At 38.8% G+C, this 18,206-nt stretch overlaps 1 protein-coding gene across 5 annotated transcripts in view; it reads right to left on the bottom strand.

Moving 5' to 3' along the window:
* Positions 1-2,085: 2,085 nt before the first annotated feature.
* Positions 2,086-18,206, bottom strand: part of NUP153 (nucleoporin 153) — a 43,142-nt gene continuing 27,021 nt past the window's right edge. For 3 of the 5 annotated variants that reach the window (XM_067290867.1, XM_067290868.1, XM_067290869.1), the window contains exons 11-22: positions 16,907-17,039; positions 16,405-16,542; positions 15,539-15,631; positions 15,198-15,288; positions 14,157-14,276; positions 12,135-12,752; positions 10,044-10,238; positions 8,770-9,612; positions 6,782-7,150; positions 4,791-5,063; positions 3,697-3,856; positions 2,086-3,198 (exon numbers count right to left, since the gene is read on the bottom strand). In XM_067290867.1, coding sequence (XP_067146968.1) covers positions 3,114-3,198; positions 3,697-3,856; positions 4,791-5,063; positions 6,782-7,150; positions 8,770-9,612; positions 10,044-10,238; positions 12,135-12,752; positions 14,157-14,276; positions 15,198-15,288; positions 15,539-15,631; positions 16,405-16,542; positions 16,907-17,039 — 3,118 coding nt within the window. In that variant the 3' untranslated portion in view covers positions 2,086-3,113. The remainder of the gene's footprint in view (positions 3,199-3,696; positions 3,857-4,790; positions 5,064-6,781; positions 7,151-8,769; positions 9,613-10,043; positions 10,239-12,134; positions 12,753-14,156; positions 14,277-15,197; positions 15,289-15,538; positions 15,632-16,404; positions 16,543-16,906; positions 17,040-18,206) is intronic. The other 2 variants (XM_067290871.1, XM_067290872.1) reach the window with 2 other exon arrangements.

Raw genomic sequence — 18,206 nt, 5'->3', positions numbered from 1 at the left:
TTGTTTATCGTCATGTTAAGTGTCTTGGGAAAAGCATATATGCAGCAATGTTGATGTTTTATTAAACTTTGAGTTCAGAATTCTTCTAGAAACCCAGTTTCTGTCTGTTCCTGCCTCAGGTGTGTAACTGTTACCCAGTGGGTTCAGTTCTTTATCTACAGTTTTAAGTTGACAGTAGAAATGTTGTTTGGTGTATGGGATTTAAGTAATCTCTCTTTACTTCAGGTGAGATAACTTAAATCAGTGACATGTTAATATTCTGTAATATTTTAGTTTGATTAGTGGAGTTCTTAGGTTTAGCAAGATACTTGCTTTGTTTTCTTCTAGGGTATACACTTTCTGATCTTCATTTATAATGGTGTTTTGCAAGAGTAGGTGTTTTTGGACCAGATTCACTGCTTAGTAGTGGGAGAATGACATCCCCTTGCTTACCTCTCCCATGATCTTTCACTGATCATCATAGTCTTGCAAATGTACCAGTATTACTGACTGACTTATCTCTGAAATAAAAATGACCAAATAATGAAGGGCTGTTAAGAAAGTCTGAAAACCCTTTGGTAGTTGCTACATGTAAGACCAATCAAAGTAAGTGAATGAAGGCATTCAGCTGAAAACACATAGAAGACATTAGCTAGCAGATGATGTCACGCACAGAACAGTAGAGATGTTATTTTACTGTTCCTTCAAAGACTTTATGCTCTTCAGTTAAGTATTAAAAGTTCAGAAATGGCAATCAGCCTGACAGAAGCTAAAGTTGCCAGAGCTAACTGAAGCTCCTTGTAAGGTTTTTCCTATTTTCAATTTCAGCATGAACACAAAATCCTTTTGTCTACTTACTGTAGCAGTGACTCAGAACCCAAGATTCAAGACATGAGAAAAAAAAAAAAAAGGCAAAGTAGTGGGCTAAAATTTTATTGCTAACAATTCAGGTGTAAGGGAAAGTATCTCTTACTCTGTAGAAAAATATTACTACTTCCACAGCAGGTGAAAAACAACGTTAGAAACTAACGACATGGACCTGTCCATGGAAACATCTATACATTATGTTATTGTAAACTCCAGCTAGTTGGTTTCTTGTGCAAGCTGCACCAAAGATGCAACTTTGTCCTGTTTGTAGGATGAGTGCTTGGCAGATGAAAGAGCTAAGAAAAGTGAAAGTTGTCTAATTTCTTGGATTTAGAAATCTGGGAATATATAATTGCATATAATCCCTCAAAAGCGACAGTGCCAGGATGCAACTCTGAATAGTAACTTGCTTGTCTGATTTCAAAATCTAGTTGCTGAACTTCTTCCAATTATAGAAGTATTGGTCAGAGACACATGCTGCGAAACTCCCACAAAACACAAAGCTAGTCTTTGTCAAGTCTAGTTCATGGTTTGAAAAGGTACCTCATTTCTACAAAAGCACTTGCCTGTATTATGAAATGTAAAGCAGCACCAGGAATGAATAGTAAGAAGGCTAGCAATACTTACCAAAAAAAGTCTTCTGCAGTGGTATTGTTTAAAGAACTTATGCAACTATTTTAAGCTAGGTAGGTCATGCAGCTCTTCCTCCCTTTATAATATGAAAAGAAAGTGGTGGTGGTTTCAGCTGTAATTGCAGCAAGTGAGCATCTCTCAGCCATTAAATACTGTGACTAAGTTCAACTATAACACCCAAACAACAAGAGCATCCTCCATTGCATTACTAGAGTAACATCTGCTAAGAAACTCCTTTAACACCTGTGCTGGGGGAGGGGGGGAACCCAAATGATTTACTTGGAATCACATGTACTTTCTCCTTTTCAGTTAGAATGCTAGTGAACAGCAGTAAGATAGAGCTTCTTTAAAAAAGCTCTAAAAATTAACTACAACATTGTAGCTAGACAGCTGAGATGCAGACATGTGGTTCCAAGCAAGCATACAATGAAACTCCCTTCACTGGCAGGGACCCTAAAAATAATTTAAGATTCTCTAAAACCAGCATCAGGGTCACTGCCAAAAAGCAGAGGTTGTAAAAAACATGTAACTTTGCTCAAGTAGAGTGCCTTGTCTTGTACAATTACAGCTGCTAATGCCTTCATTTGGAGTTAAAACTGCCAGACAGTATTTCATAGTTTTTATTGATGGCATTTATCCCATGGTTTAACATGTTAATTATACTGTAATAAACATGGCTTTAATATTAAACTTTTCCTTATTATCCAAAGTCACCACAGTCCATTTCAGTAAATATAAAAATATATACTTAATACTTTGTACAATACTGGTTTTTGGTCCAAACAAAAATGGATCAGAAAAGCCAATAAACTTACTTTAAGAATACCCAATTTTAAAGATTTTCTAAATGGATTTAGGCAACTTTGAATAATGGGATTTACATAATAAAATCTGAGACAATACTAAACAAAAATGGCCATAACACACAAAATTAAAATTTCAATTTCACAGATTTGTTATGCCAAAAAAGTACATAGAGAAACAAAATTGTATTTACACATGTTCCATAATAAAATAACAAAGGCGAGACAGGTGATAAAGGGCTGTAAGAATGAAAATATAGAAATAGCATATAATTATTAAATGGAGAACTACAGATCTAACAAGTCCTTAGCATGGATCATCCTTTAATCAGTCTTCCTCTATCAGAAAATTTTAGTGCACAATACACCCAAACTCACTCACTTCACACATACACCAGCACAAACTCAGCATAGAAATCATTCATTATCAACATTCTCTACTCTATACAGAATCCCTCACTGATATAATTACAATTTCGAGGCGTCAGTAAACGCAGATGAGCGCACATAGTGGTGCAGATGAAGAGGTATTGTACAAGCCATTCACTGTGCAGGCTATATTCATGTCTATAGCCAGACCATGCCAAGTCAGTGAAAGAAGTAAATTGCTGGATTCTAAAATAGTTTTGCTTCAGAATGGCCTTGTTGCCAACTCTACTCGTTACCAAAAAACTAAATGGAGGGAGGGAAGGAAAGGGCAGCAGAGTTTTATATTCCTTTAGGGAGATCTGACTTCAGCTAACCCAGCATGAGGTACAATCCCAACAGTTGAACGAAGGTGGGGATGCAGGGTAGCAGCTGTTTTGAAAGTTGCTTTACCAATCAGGACGATTATTTTCTACGTCTAACTGCAGTCTTTATCTTCCGACCAGAAACTGAAGATCCAAAGGCAGAGAAAATATTTTTCCCATTAGTCCTATCAAAAGAAATTAGTAGTTCAGAGTTTAGGACAGTGTAGCTGAAAATTCAGTAGTAACACTAGGCAAATATTCCAGAAAGGCTGTATTACAGTCTGTCTCACTAGTTATCAGATGGCAACAAATGGTAAAAGATAAACAGGAAGAGAGTTCCGGAAACAAAAAGCAATTACATCTCTCATGCAGAAGGTAAGTAGCAGCACAGGGGATAAATATAGATTTCATTTTTCAAGAATGAGAAAATTTCACATAAGTTGATGTGTGGTATTTCTGAGAACTAGGGTCCTTTAAAAGTAGCAGTCAAGCTAATACATCAAGGAAGGATGCCAAATTTAGATACAAATTCCAAGGTTCATCTGAATACCTCTGTATTTACAGCAGGAGAGGCTCACCACTGTCCAACTGTTACTACCCATAGCTCAAGTGAAATTCTGATATGGTCTCTTCCCCTTACTACCTGTCTCCTACCCTTGCCCAATCCTCAGCTGTAGTCTTACCCCACTGTAAATGCTGGAGGCTGGTTGAACGAAAATCCTGAAGAGCCAGAAGGCTGCGCCGGTGCTGTTGGTGCATTAGGATTTGCACCAAAAGTAAATACTCCTGGGTTGTTTGGAAAGCTGAAATTAGCAGTATTACTTCCAAACTGGAATACAGGACCTGGGAAGGTGGGGGGGGAGCAAAAGGGAAAAGGAAAGTTAAAATCTGAGTTCTTCATCTCCAGCAAAATCACCACACACTTCCCATGGCCTTTAACAAATGTTTTTACAGGTTGCTCAAGACGACAAATTATTTTGGGTTGACTGTACCAGAAATGCTAGATTACTATAGGAACAGTACATAGAAAAAATCATTTATTTCATAGAGAATCATAAAGGTATTCTTAAAGTAACAGCACTGGCATACTGCTAATGAATTGTTTGCTTATTTTTGTACCACCATTCGATTTTTGCCTGTGTACACTGAAGTCTACTATTTAATAAAGTCTTAAATTACACTATTGAATCATGTAGATTTGATATTTAAGTAAACACTCTTGTGTTAATGCAGTCGATCTGGGCACTCCGTGTTATTTAATGTGCTTACACAGCACCTAATCAGAACAAGCTAAGTTTATACCAAAGTAACTGTTAAGTAATACAGACAATCCAGAGAGTTTTTAATCTCCAAACTGCTACCTGATTAAGGAAAGAATGATCAAGTAACATGGTGTACCAACTACCTACTGATTAGTACAAATGTAGGTTACTTTTAATAGATGATTTTTGTAAAGCTTCTGAGAGGAAAAGATAAAGTTTTTTCCCTTTAAGTAATTGAGATGATGGTATCAAAAAAAATTTTTTTTTCATAATTACTAGTGTGAAACAGGTCTTATTTACACTTAAATTCTCAAGATCATTCATTCTTTTCATGTATTTCATATTTCATTAGCAAAACAAACTTTAAAGCCTTAACCCATAGATGTTTTAAAAAGAACGCTGGCAATATACACAACAAAACCCTCAATCTAAATAAACTTGAGATGTACCATGATTAAAAAAAAATTAATAAAAAAATTGTGAGACCAAGAAGGAAGAGGATGGTCAGCACTCACCAGTGGCGGAAGTACCAGAGCCAAACCCTGGCTGTTGGCTTGCTTGCTGTCCAAACACAGGGGGCTGACTACTGCTCGTCACGGAGCCAAAAGCGGGAGGAGCAGGCTGAGAACCAGCAGAAAACAACGTTGTCGACAGCGATCCGAAAGTTGGAGCATTTGGCTGGCTGGACCCTTGGCTCTGGCCAAAGGCTGGTAACTGACTGGCACCAAATGCTGGGCCAGCAGCAGGCGCTGAAGATCCAGAACCAAACACAAATGAAGAGGACGACCCTCAGGGAAAAGAACAGAAATTTCAGTATATGCTTTTTTCCCCACAAGGATAAATCTAACCATTCCAGAAACAAAGGTTCTAAAACCTCACTTTCCAAATCTGGTACCTGAATACTGATCTTAAACTAACTATGATAGGGCTTCATGTTTATATCTTCCTAAGTAAAACAAACACTACCTCAACCATAACATAAATTGCACCTTTTCCTCTAAGAAGCATGAAAAACAGCATGTTTACAAGAATAAGATAAAACTCATCTCAAACACCATGGTTGTCTAGACTCAAATTACTGTGTTAAGATTCACGTTTACAACGGACTGCCCTGAATAGTACATATTAATTTATATTTACTAAAAGCTGTTTATATCACATATAGAGAATATTCAATTTGGTTTTGTCACACATTAAAAATATAGCTCTGAATAAATCTTTTGTCCTCCTAGCAACTGCACCCTCCTCCTTGCCCAAATGTTCATTCATCAAGTTCTGGAGGCTAAATCAAGCTCCCGGTGATCTGGCTGCACTCAAAAACTCAGTTTAGTAGAGTAACTCTGTCCCTTTCTATGCAACATCAACAGATATCAGCTCGTTCATTTAACTGTTTCAGTTCTGCACAGCCAGCAGAAATAATGAAACAGAAATACATGACTGAACAGTGACTCTGAACATCCAGCAGATCTGCCAAGCAAAAGGGCACATTTTAAGCAGTTATTAATCTTAATGCAATTCAAGTGGCCATCATGCAACAGTAAATACCATCTATTGCACCATAACTTGGAATGGCTGACTGTTTTTCTTTCCAGGAAGAAGAAAAACAGATGTACAGTGAAGTTAATATAAAGTTGAAGGCTTCTGCATTAAAAAAAAAAAAAATCCTTTGTGAAGATTTTTCAGTCTTCTAGTGAAAAGACTCTGAAAGCAGGTTAATTTGATTTGCTGATTTGCTGATTGACATAATTTAGAACTATTCTCTCACAGTAATGCTTATAATTCCATGTCCTAATTACAAATTGCTTCTGATAATCCAAAAAATGAGTAAATTTAATTTCTGGGAATGACAAGGTTAAACAACCAGTAATACACTGCTTAATAAAGTGTCAAAATAGATGCATCTTCCTTACAGGTTCAATTTTACTTCCAACAACTGCTAGGCTAGCAGGAATACAACTATTTAGCAGCTTTAGTGTTGTGTCATACTGCTAAATTCAAGCAGGCCTTCAGTGAAGTAATGAATATAAAGCATGAATAAAACTTTAGAGTCTCATCTCTGTCTTCACTGAATTAGTGGAAAATTGAAAAACAAACACTGACCATAACGCATCAACTTATTAGAAACAAATATAATCTTTAAGCAGCAGCAACTGCATGCAAACATGCTGTGTTTATATATACTTGTCAAGGAAAAGATTTTGCAAATCTTGCCATTATTTACAATGCTTGGGAGTTGTAGGTATGGGAAAGAAAAATGAGGAATGTCATAATTCATTTACTTTTAACCTTAAGCACCGGCCTGATACTGAAAAGCGGGAAACTATCATTCTCATGATGAAAAGTTCCTATACAAATTAAAAGCCAGTAAAGAATTGTCCAGTGCATAAATCAATGCCACTGCCAGTTCTTAAACACATTCTCCAAAGTAAAATATTCATAAAACAGTATTTCCTTGGTCCCCTATTCTTATGGCAAAAACAGAGAAGAGCATCTATTTAAAATGTACCTGTTGAACTTGATGTGGTTGTGGCTCCAAAGGTAAAGCCAGAATTTGCTGCATTGCTACTGCTGGCTCCCGAACCAAAGACAAATGGAGCAACAGCCGCACCAGTGCTGGAGGATGTGGTTGCTGGTTTGTTTTCCTGAGAGAAGCCAAATGATTGAGATGCTGTAGATTCCGCAGAATTGCCAAAAGCAGAGCTGCTCACAGTGTTGCTGGCTTGTCCAAACACAAAGGGAGCAGGAACTGGTTGATGATTTGAGGAAGCGGTGGAGCTGCCAAACACATTGCTGCTGTCGGCTGAAGATGTGGGTACAGCTGTGCTGGAGGAACTAGAGCTCAAGAAGCTGAAGGCTGGCTTCACTGCTCCTTGATCTGAGAAGAAGAACAGTACATAAACCACCTCAGAAATGCCAAACAGAAGTACAGCACTACAAACAGCCATCCTGAATAACAGCTCAACTACTATCCTAGCTACTCTGTCACTTGCATAAAATCCAGATTTAATATGCTCATTGCTGCCATTGCCATCCACAATTAAAGGAATGGAAGAACTATGAAAAACAGGAACACCACTTAAATCTGGGCTTTAGCGGTTATGAACATTAAGCATTAGCTAGAAATATCTGAACCAGTATTAACCAGTACCTCTGAACTCTTTGGAAAAAAGTGTATTTTGGAAGTTCTTAGGGGAACAACATCAATCACCTGGAACAGTTTCATTGAAAAATGCAGTGTTACTGTTTGTTCTGTAGCTTACTCTAAAAATACAGCCCTATTCCTACAGCTTTAAGTCAGACAAAGCTTACTGCCTTCCAGCCTAATTCTTCCAGCTCAAGTTAGTTGAGCACCTTCAAGACCTGTCTTTAAGAACAACTGAGAACAACTCTCTCTCAAGAGCACTGTTAAAAAGCACTGATCTGCAGTTTTACACACCTGAAAGAGAGCTATTTTTTAAATAAAGCATTCTTCAGCTTTTCCTAAGCTGCTCCTCTGTCCAATTCTCATTACTAATTTGTCTGTAATCTTGTTTCCAACTCCCCACTATCTTTTTTCCAGCAGTTAAGGCACCTTTTCATCCATCCCATTTTTAAGGGACTATACCATTTTGAAGAACATTTGTTGAAATTTCCTTTTTTACACAGGGCATTCGCATCAAATTTCCAAGACTAGACTAAACTCCAGAACTGTAACTGGAGGAAAAAAACCCACCCATCAATCCAAATCCCACAATCCTCCCAAAATTTATTTGTTCAGTAGCAGTTCAACCATACAAATACTGTGATTAAAATCAATATAATCTGTGCACTGCTTTTATTCAGGGTAACTTACAGATGTCCTTTCATATAAACCTTCAGAAGCTAATAAAGAATTCTGTTTTATAAGAGACGGTTGCTAGATGATACAAATGGAATTTAACAACCAGAATTTCTCACACAGTGATGGTCACTAAAGAAACTTCATTTTTCACTGTGGTCTTTCAACAAATTAACGAAATACAATACTGCATGATTAAATCTATTAAGCCATGTTTATAGCTTTGTAACAGTAGGGTTACAGCAGTACACCCTGTAGCATAGATGCAATTGCACGGGAATATTCTCTTCTCTCGTTCCCTTTCCCTATGAAAAGAAATGCTAGAGTAAGGCCTCTATATTGCACCATACTAAAGATTTTATCCCCAACTATGCTGTTACCATTGAGACAGTAACAACTTCTGTGCTTGCGCAAGATGTAATACAGGTTCTTTGAGGTCTGGTGGATTTTTTGTTTAACCCTAATGTTAAAACTCACTGAAATCTAGAAAGGGATTGCTGCAAATTCTCTACACGTCAACAACCATAAAGACGGACGCGCGGCAGAGAGTAAAGCCTTTTCTAAAGCTCTAAGCATTCATACGTCAAATGCCATACATCCATTTTGTCTAGTATGGCTTCAGAGGTATTGTTTGATGCGTACGCGCAGACGAGCGAAGCCAAAAGACGTCCTGTTACCTGAAGTACTGGTTTGTGCCCCGAATGCGAAAGCTGGCTTTGCCTGCTCAGTTTCCTTCTCTGAGGGTTTTATGAAACTAAAGTTGAACGTAGATTTTGCTGTGCTCTCCTCTTTGGTATGCTCAGGCTTCCCAAATGAAAAGATAGGCTGTGCCTTTGGCTCTTCACTGTCAGCTTTCTTTCCAAACACTAGTGGAGCAGCAGAAGTGACAGGGTCCTGTTTCTCTTCTGTCCTTCCCAAAACAAACTGTGAGGCAGGTGCGGACTCCACATTGCCAAAAGAGAAGCCTGCCTTTGTGGAAGGAGTTTCGTCCTTTTTCTCGTCGGACTTCTTAAACGCAAAGGAAGCCGACGCAACCTCCTTTTCTGCCACGGTTCCAAAACCGAAGCCGCTGACTCCTGTCTTACTCTCAGTGGGAGCTATGGAAGAAGTAGAACTTGTGCCAAAACCGAAGCCTCCCAAGACTGGTTCCTCCTTCTTTTCCTGCTGCCCCAGGCTCCCTGCCCCAAACTGAAACGTTGAAGGAGCCTGGCTGCTCGTAGGTGGAAGTCCAAAAGTAAAACTGCTGTTTTTCTCTTCTTTCTTACAGTCTTCGGCTTTGGAGTCTGAGGAGGAAACTCCAAATTTGAAGTCCCCTGAACTGCTGGGAAACTTAAATCCCCCAGTCCCAGTGTTGGAGGATGCAGATTCAAATGCAATACCAAACTTGAAGGCCCCTTGTTCACTGAATGCAAAACTTCTTGAGCTGCCTAATGTACAAGAAGAGTCAGAGGATGATGACCGAACACCGAATGTAAATGACGGCGTTGCAGCATTTGAGGACACAGGAGCAGTACCAAACCCTGCAAAAGGAGCAATAATGTTAACTTTGCAACAAAGCTGCTTTACCAAAAACCTCAACCCCAAAACAAAATACCCCCTCTCTACATGCACCTTTTCACAAAGGCATTCTTTTGTCCACCCCCGACTTTGAAAAATATACTAATAACTTATTTCAAAGATCATGCTTCCCCCCCCCCTTAAGTCTAAACTTCAGACGAGCAGAACATAAGGCATGTAAAGAACTAGTATGCCCTTAATCAAAGCTCTTCTCTAAAAAGCATAAATTCGCTCAGGGGGGTGGGAAATGGAGGCACATTACCTTACTTAAGCAAAATTCCTGGAGGAAAAATGAACAGGTCTGCTGTACCTCAAAGGAAATATTACAGTACTACTGAAAAAAAAGAAAATATATCACAGAATGCACACGCTCCTTTTCCTCATTGAGTATTACCTTTGAGCTCTGCTTTGGTGCCTGGCTTTGCATTTTCACAGGCTACACATTTGGTGGCTTCTGCTTTGTTTTGGACCAAGCCGACCTCACGGTCCCAGCTTCCTTCAGGCTTCTTGAATTTGTCTAAATCCAGCAATCCTCCAGAAGAAGCAGAAAAGGCAGAAGCACTGCTACTGGTCACAGGCACTGAGCTCCCTAAGCGTTAAGGAAAATAATATTTAAGCAGGCTGTTTAACTAAAGTGAACACAAGCACTTTGAGGAACTCTTAAATGCCTGCTAGCTTGTGAAGTGGACAAAGTACTACAGTGCAAAGCCCAGTAAGTTAAGTCACTTCAGGCAAACTCAATCCAAGAACCTAAGGAATGTAATAGAAATACCCAGTTTCTTCTTTATAACCTATTACATAATTTTAAGCACAAATGGAACCAATGTCACACACTAACAGCAAGTGTGTTTCATATGATGCAGCAACACGGCCCATTTTGGGCGTAAATGAAAGGTGCCATCCTCAGCTAAAACTACAGAACGCGTTTCTGGTGACAGCAGTAACTGTTAGTCGGTGTTAGCACTACTCAGCTTACAGTCACTGTAAGGTGATGTGAGGCTGTGAACCATTTATCAGGCTGATTCATCAGCCAGTTCCAAAGACAGACTTGTTCAAAGCTACACCACGACAAAAAAGAGGCAAGGAACTCAAGACTCCCAAATCCCCAACTCTGTGCCCAGTTACACAAGCGACGCTGTTTTCAGCAGCGGCAGAAACCGCCATAAGGAGGTCCCAAAGAGACAACACTTTCCTTTGGACTCCCCCCCCCCCCCCCCCCCCCCGGAGAGGAAGAGGTGTCACTTGATGTGGCACCGCAACAGACAACTTTAGCGTCACACATATGAGGACTGAAGTGGGACTCCAGAACGCAAAAGCATTCTGGATGGAAGGCAATTCCCGCACTCGCCCCTACAGTTTTAAACCACTGAGGGTGACTTTTACGAGAAGGTGACTTTTAATGTCTCCAGTTCAAAACCGTGAAGACAGGAAGGGGTCTTCTCTTCCCCAGCACATTGAGAGAATTCTTATCCTCTCCTTTGACTGGAATCGCTCTTCCCCTTGACCAGTGCAACATAACTAGGCAGTTCTCTGCCCCACAATGGTCACAGTAAAGCCCTCCTTTCCAAAACTCCTCCTTGCCGCGAATGAAAGGCAAAAGTGCCAGCTGATCACTCTAAAGCTGATCACTCCAGTGTCCAAGAGAATAACCTCCCTCTGAAACACATCATCCCAGCTGAAGACATTTCACTCTTACTGTTGGGGACGGTTACAAAAGCAAAATCGAGTCCAGGGTTTTTTTTTTTTCAGGACATCTTTGAAAAGGTGTTCTTGGTGGTTGTAACCGTGTATTAAATGATGCTTACAGCCAAAGAAATTCAACAGTGAAATAGTTACTTATGCTTTAAACAACAATAAATTCACCACACTCAAAATCAGTTACAATCGCCTGGAAGGGGAAACAATGGACAACACACCCAAAGGGTCACTCGTGGTCTGGAGGGCTACCCCTGGCCTTCACAGGTGTGTCTGCACACAGGGGTTTGTTTAAGGAGACTGGTTAAGTCTACACAGTCTTGAAACCTGGCTTCCTACCTCCCCTCAATTGCGTACAAATGGTGGGTCCAAGGCATTTTCAGCCATGTTTTGTAAATACTGTTTCTAATCCTGTTTTGAAGGAGAAAAAGCAGTAATGTTTAACTCCTCCATTTTTCCCCAGGGAAAGTTAGTAAATTGGCTGCAGCTTAATTAAGGCGTCCAAGCCAGCCGTCTTTCCTGACCAGCTGCAAAAGCCCGCTATTTTTGCTTGGCTTCAGCTCTGTACTAATACGTTCCCCAGTCAGTTCAATTCACGTGCCAGGCTGAGTCTTGGCTGACACCTCAGAAGCGCCTGTAATCGCTCCTGCAGGCAGGTACTAATCCATCCTCCCTCTTGGCCATACAGCTCTTCTGCTTCGGATCTGTTGTTTAAATGAGCAATTCATTTTATTCTGTGAAGAATCTGCAGAAGCTGAGATGTGAAGCAAGAGGAGGCAAAACCACATACCTGGTTTCTCGGACTGACAGGCTACGCATTTGCTGTCTTCGGCCTTATTTGACACAAGGCACACTGTACAGTCCCAGGAGCCTTTTGGCTTCTTAAACTTGTCTCCAAACCCCGGGGCGACCGCTGCGTCAGTGCCGCTGGAGGAGGAAGTAACTGTCGCCGAGGTGTCCGTGACTGCTGGCAGTGTAAGAGCAGGCATTACTCCTGTGCCAGGCTTTGGTGTCTCACACGCGATGCATTTGGTAGCTTCAGGTTTGTTCTGGACTAGACACGTATCACAATCCCATGTTCCAGGTGCTGTTTTAAATTTGTCTCCAAAGCCCAGCGCCCCTGCTGTGGGGGCTGCGGACTTAGAGATGCTGCTTGGACTCGAGCTTATCGTCTGTTTTGTACTCTCAGCTGTCGACACTTTAGCAGCTTGACAGGTTCCGCATTTGCTATCCGTGGCCTTGTTCTGCAGACATGGGTTGCACGTGTCAGACTGCCAATACGATGAAGCTTGTTTAGAGGTCTCTTTACCTGCAGAAAAACTACTTATTGCGGGTCTTGTATAGACCACTGTGCTTGCTGTAACAGGCTGTGCAGCTGTAGAGGTGTGGGCCTTCAGAGCAGTAAAGCCTAGAAAAGACACAAACAAACAGGAAGAGCTTACCACTAAAGCGGCACCTCACTGCCCGTAACGAAGCCACTTGTAATAATAGACGGCATAAATGTAAACCCAAGTGCCAATGGTTGCAACTGCATATTCTGACAAAGTGTAACAGGAAGCCCCTGGAAATCTTATCTAAAGGGATGAAATTTCATATGCTGCACTGGGACACAACAGAACATTTAGTTAAAGCTTCATTTACCTCTTAATTTCCAAGAAAGTTTTAAGCAAAACCTTCACTGCTTGGCACTCTTATGAACAGCACTGAAAGCTATCACATCCACGAACGGAAATAATCCAGTTTCATTTTAAGATGCTACGTCCACTCAAATCAAATTTCTAAAGCTATTCCTGCTGTAGCAGCTGACTCACATTTACTTCAGCAACTGTACAGAAGTTTGTGCTTGGAGCAGCTATCTACATGGTATTTCCCCACTGATGGCGAACATTAAGGAACAAAAAAATGAGAAGGACAGAGCAATTAATTGTCTCATATCTATAATCTGTGTTCTAAATGCATCGCATACAGGCCAAATCCTATTTAAAGGTGCCAACTTTACAGAAAATACGAAGTACTAATATTGAAACACTCAAGAAAACATTAAGGCAATGCATCTTGAATAGTAGCTCAAATTACTTTTAATTCATTTTTTTAAAGTTGAGTCTCTGAGCAACGTGGATTTAGATCCTGCTTCTCTTAAACTGATAAATAATTTGCCACCTCACTCATAGGCCTTTCCTTAAACCAAATGCATGCAGTATGTATTTTCTGTCTTTTAGCTCCTTCTAATATAAAAAAGGTACCGTCTTCTTAAAAAGTATAAAAATTTGTCCCTTCATCAAAAAAATATCCTGAAGCAACTGAAGCTGAAGTGAAACATACCACTTTTGTTTAAAATTTAAAATACAATCCATAGTAATTGTTTTAACAAAAGGCCAAAAGACTTGCAGCTTTTGAAATCTCTTTAGGAACAAAACTATCTTTTTTTTTCTTCTTTTTTTTCCCACGAGGACTGGTGAAGGTGAGAGAGGCATGTTGAGCTTTACAAAAATTTTCCTAACAATTCTATTTTTAAATTTTATTTATTTAAAATGGAACACTGATTATTTGACTAATTCTCTTTACACTTCTCTTACAACACATAAAGGAGCTGCAATCCATTTGTTTTTGAAGTTGCAGTTTTCCTTTCAGCATTATAAGCCACTTATGATAGAAGGGGCAGACCCATCTTAACAGACGCAGTGCTTATGCAATGTACTCCTACATGCGTCTTCATAGCTAATATTATATTAATCATGACATTAAAGTTCTTTATCAATGTATGCTAACATGTTTTACGCAGTGTCTTTTAAAAAGTAGTTCATCATCTCACCAGGGTTTTTTAGAATATCTAACACACTCCCTTCTTTTAAGACTTTTGCAGGTTTGAAGGGGCCATCGTACTCTTCGTTTTCTTCCTTCTTATTGCTGGTGCTGTTTACAGTGGTGGTGTCTTTAAAAACAACAAAAAAAGATCTTTCACAGAGCAATCCGCTTAAAACAACACATTCACATTTTCTAAAAACAAAAATTTCCAACTCATATACTTCAGTATATGAATATTTACAATGTATTTACAACAGAAAAAGCAGATCTGTCACTGAAAAATACCACAGACGTCCAGAACTTTGTACTTACAGCAAATAAAAAATACTTTTTAATTTCTAGAGCATATACATGTCTCCTATTTAAAGTCAATTCATAACTAAAAATTAATACCAATTCTGTTAAAAAGTTTAGAGTGCCTAAAAAATAATTCTGATGGAAAAACTGCAAGTACTTTTTTCCTCCAATTAAGTGAAAGTAAAACCAACACTCTAAATATATTTACTTCCTCCCTGAAAATCGCAGATCTTCTACCAAGAAAGCTTAATTTCATTTTGGAATGTGTCAGCCTTAATCAAGTTTCAGTTTGGACAACTGAACCAAGTTCTACTTCCAGTTACATTATGCCAAAAAAAGTCTCCGCACATTGTTACACTGTCATGGCAGTTGTCCTTCACATGCCTCTGAAGCTCTCCTCTCCACATAGCCTAAAGCTGATTCTGAGCGAGCAATACAGTACATCAAGGGAAATGTACAATAGACTGAGCCCAGTTCTAAAGGAGGCAAGAAGCAGAGCATCCTACTGAGACTGTAGTTTGGAGAGCTAGGTCCACAGAAAGAGGTAGTTTAATGATGAGCTACAAACACTGAAACACCTTGCTTTGATAGGAAATACTAAAAACAAACTTCTTTACCATCTCTGAAACTCATGAAACCATATGCATTTGCTTCCTGAAATTGCTAACATGCTCACAGAAAAACAGATTTAGTATTTATGATTCAAAAATAAATCAACATCTCCAACCTGAAATGCTAAAATTTCAGTTACCTAGGGTAAGTAGGGATGTCACTGGCGTATCACTGGATCCAGAAAGCTCTGCTGATTTTACAACAGGAACACTAAACGTAAACCCGATCTGCTACAGAAAAAAAAGAAAAAAAAGCTTTCAAATTCTGACACAAAAGAAATTTTAATAAAATTTCACACAAATATAAAACTGAAATCTGTTCTATAAACTTTAAGTATAAGTATACATGCTGAATAACAAATCATATGCCAGAAACCTATATATTCGTTTCCCCCTTATTGAAGCCAACTCTATTTTATTGTTCTGCAACATTCTACTAAGATCCTGAAAAAAAAGTTAAGCTTCTACAATATTTACTTACAGACAATGGAGGTAGCACTTCTGCCTCAGTTGATTTTACAATTGGGGATGAAAATCTGAACACAGGACTGCCAACATTACTTGCTAGTTGTACCTATATTTTCAACAGAATTAAGATTTGTATCTCAAGGAAAAACATGCTGGTGAAACAACATCAACTACCTGAATTTACTATCCAACAGTAGTTCTGCAGCAAAGTTGGGAAATCTCATGTTTGAGATTTCTTTCTAATCCACATATAAGAAACACAGTAACTCAAAATGAAGTTTGCAAATGAGTATATAGTACAGCATTTTCAAAACCAAATGCCATAGACCACAATACAAAAATTGAGATGCTACTCAGTTCTAAATTTATTAAATATACAGAAAAGAAGAGCAGGCAGCTTAAGAACCTTAAACTCAGGTCAACTGCGTTGAGTAAACATAAGTCAAAGAGTGGCAGCAAATACTTCAACATATTAAAGCAGATATCTGCTTCAAAATATACACAAATAATTTAAATGTTTATTTTATTTCAATAATATTCCAATTAATGGACATTACCCTAGGCTTATATGACCATTAATACTACTTCTAATTTGTTAAATAACTTGGCATAAAAATCCAAACAAAATTTCCATAGCATTTGAAACAGTTATACGGCTACATTAACCAGAAGTTTGCAAAGTGTAAGATGAAGAGAAGCTGAATCAAAATCTGTATGCATTTTTTTCCCCAAATCAGAATACAAATCAACCCTAATTTATTCAACTGGATATAAACTAATATTGATTAGTTTCATGAGCACCCTGGAACAACTCAGCATGCAACAAAGCACATGCATACTAATCTTAAGAAATACTAAGAATATACAACAAAGATTTACCTTGTTCATCACTGATGTTGAAACAGTGCTTGGTGATGATGAGACAGCATTACTTGTAAGAGAACTAAAACTAAACTGAGGCAACGATGTAGTACTGATGGGTAAGGATATTTTCGGTAGTACTGGTTCCTCCACTTCCTGAAGTGGTAAATTTTTATTTTTATTTTTCTCTTTTACAAGACATTACTTTCTCACCCTCTACCACCCCAATTTGTTAACAAAGTTAAGCATAAGTATGGACTATACTAAGATAAAGCAAGTTTTCAAAAGGAATCCTGATCTCCCCACCTTAGTCTACCAGATCATTTTAATTTATGCAAAATCTCTTTCCACGTTACACTACATCTACTGCCTGTCCAGTAAAAGCAGTGAAAACTAGCTCAAAATTGTCATTCTTGCCCACTGCTCACTTTTTTCTACTACTTCTGAACTTCTAAACTATACATACTTAACTAGTTCCTTCAGTAATCTCAGTGAGAGAAATTATCTGAGAGTCACTTACCTGTTGTTCTTGCCCAGGCTTTGATACATAACGTACTCCTCTTTCCCTTCTCATCTTGCCACCACCACTCACTCCTCCTCCCAAAGATAGACCATTGGATGCAGGAGTACTGAATTTGGGGTATGTCAAATTGCTGGCACAGAAAAACAGTACACAGATCGGAGAAAGAAAAAAAACCCAAAAAACTTATCAACTTATTTTTTCAAGTTATCATAGCCATTATTTGTCTTGGAACTGAAACCTAATCAGAATCAGAAAAAACTAAAGCTGTTTCACAAGTTGCCAAATGTTGGTAAATACCTGATGTTCTAAATAGTAAGAACTATTTTAATACAAGCAGCCATGAGAAGGACCTATATGAGAAACAGTCACAACATCCATATGGGAGTGATGACTGAGCCAGAAGACTAGAAATAGAAAAACTGATTCAGACTGTTATTTTCTAATGTTTCCTTTTAATAGTCCGGAGAGTGGAAATTTCAACTACCAGTTCCCTGATTCCATGATGAACGTGTATTGTGGGTGTGTGTGTGTGGGTGTGTGTACACATACATAATACACATGAGACGACTGCCTACAGCTCCTAGGAATACAGAGGTTTAGACTTGTGCAGCAAGACAGTATGGCAAAGGCTTCAGGAGCAGCTCTGGCTTCCCCGGGGCCATTAGCAAAAGCGGCAGGGGCGTTTGGGTGTGCCAACCTTCCAAAAGTCTTTTCAGGCATGAATACAGATCCCTTTTGTAAGGCATACAAAGGCATTTCTCTTTTCATTACAAAAGCCTAGATCAAAACCAGAAAGATTTCCTAATCCAAATGGGAAAGAAAAAAAAACAAACCAAACCAAAGTGTGCTAGGGAGTAGCAACAACAATAAAAAACACTGCATCAAAATGAAGTATCCATGGAAAAAAAAAATTACTATCTTAAAGCTCACCTTATAGCTAAGCAGTCAGCCATTACAAAAGTATATTTGATCAAGTTTGAAGACACCAGGTCAAGTTTCCAGAAGACTGAGGAGAATTGATCTGAACTGGTCAGATCCTTGAAAACAGTCTGCTGAGCTTTTAGCACAGTAACCACTGAGAGGCAACCAGATCTTTAAGGCCATATGCTCAGACTTTTTTCTAATCCAAACTGACAATCAATTAGAATTCTGAAAAAAATCTTATGTCAAAACAGAGCTTTATTCAGACAATTATAGCCTGCCCAGAATAGCCCGTAGTCCTCTTTCCTGTAAACACCTGTCAGTTTCTAAGAATAAAGTTTCCTGTCTTCAGCAAATAAATCCAATCTACAATTCT

Source organism: Apteryx mantelli, chromosome 2 (assembly GCF_036417845.1).
Source record: "Apteryx mantelli isolate bAptMan1 chromosome 2, bAptMan1.hap1, whole genome shotgun sequence".
Taxonomy (NCBI): Eukaryota; Metazoa; Chordata; class Aves; order Apterygiformes; family Apterygidae; genus Apteryx; species Apteryx mantelli.
The sequence above is the reverse complement of the archived record's forward strand: the minus strand, read 5'-3'. Positions and strand labels throughout refer to the sequence as shown.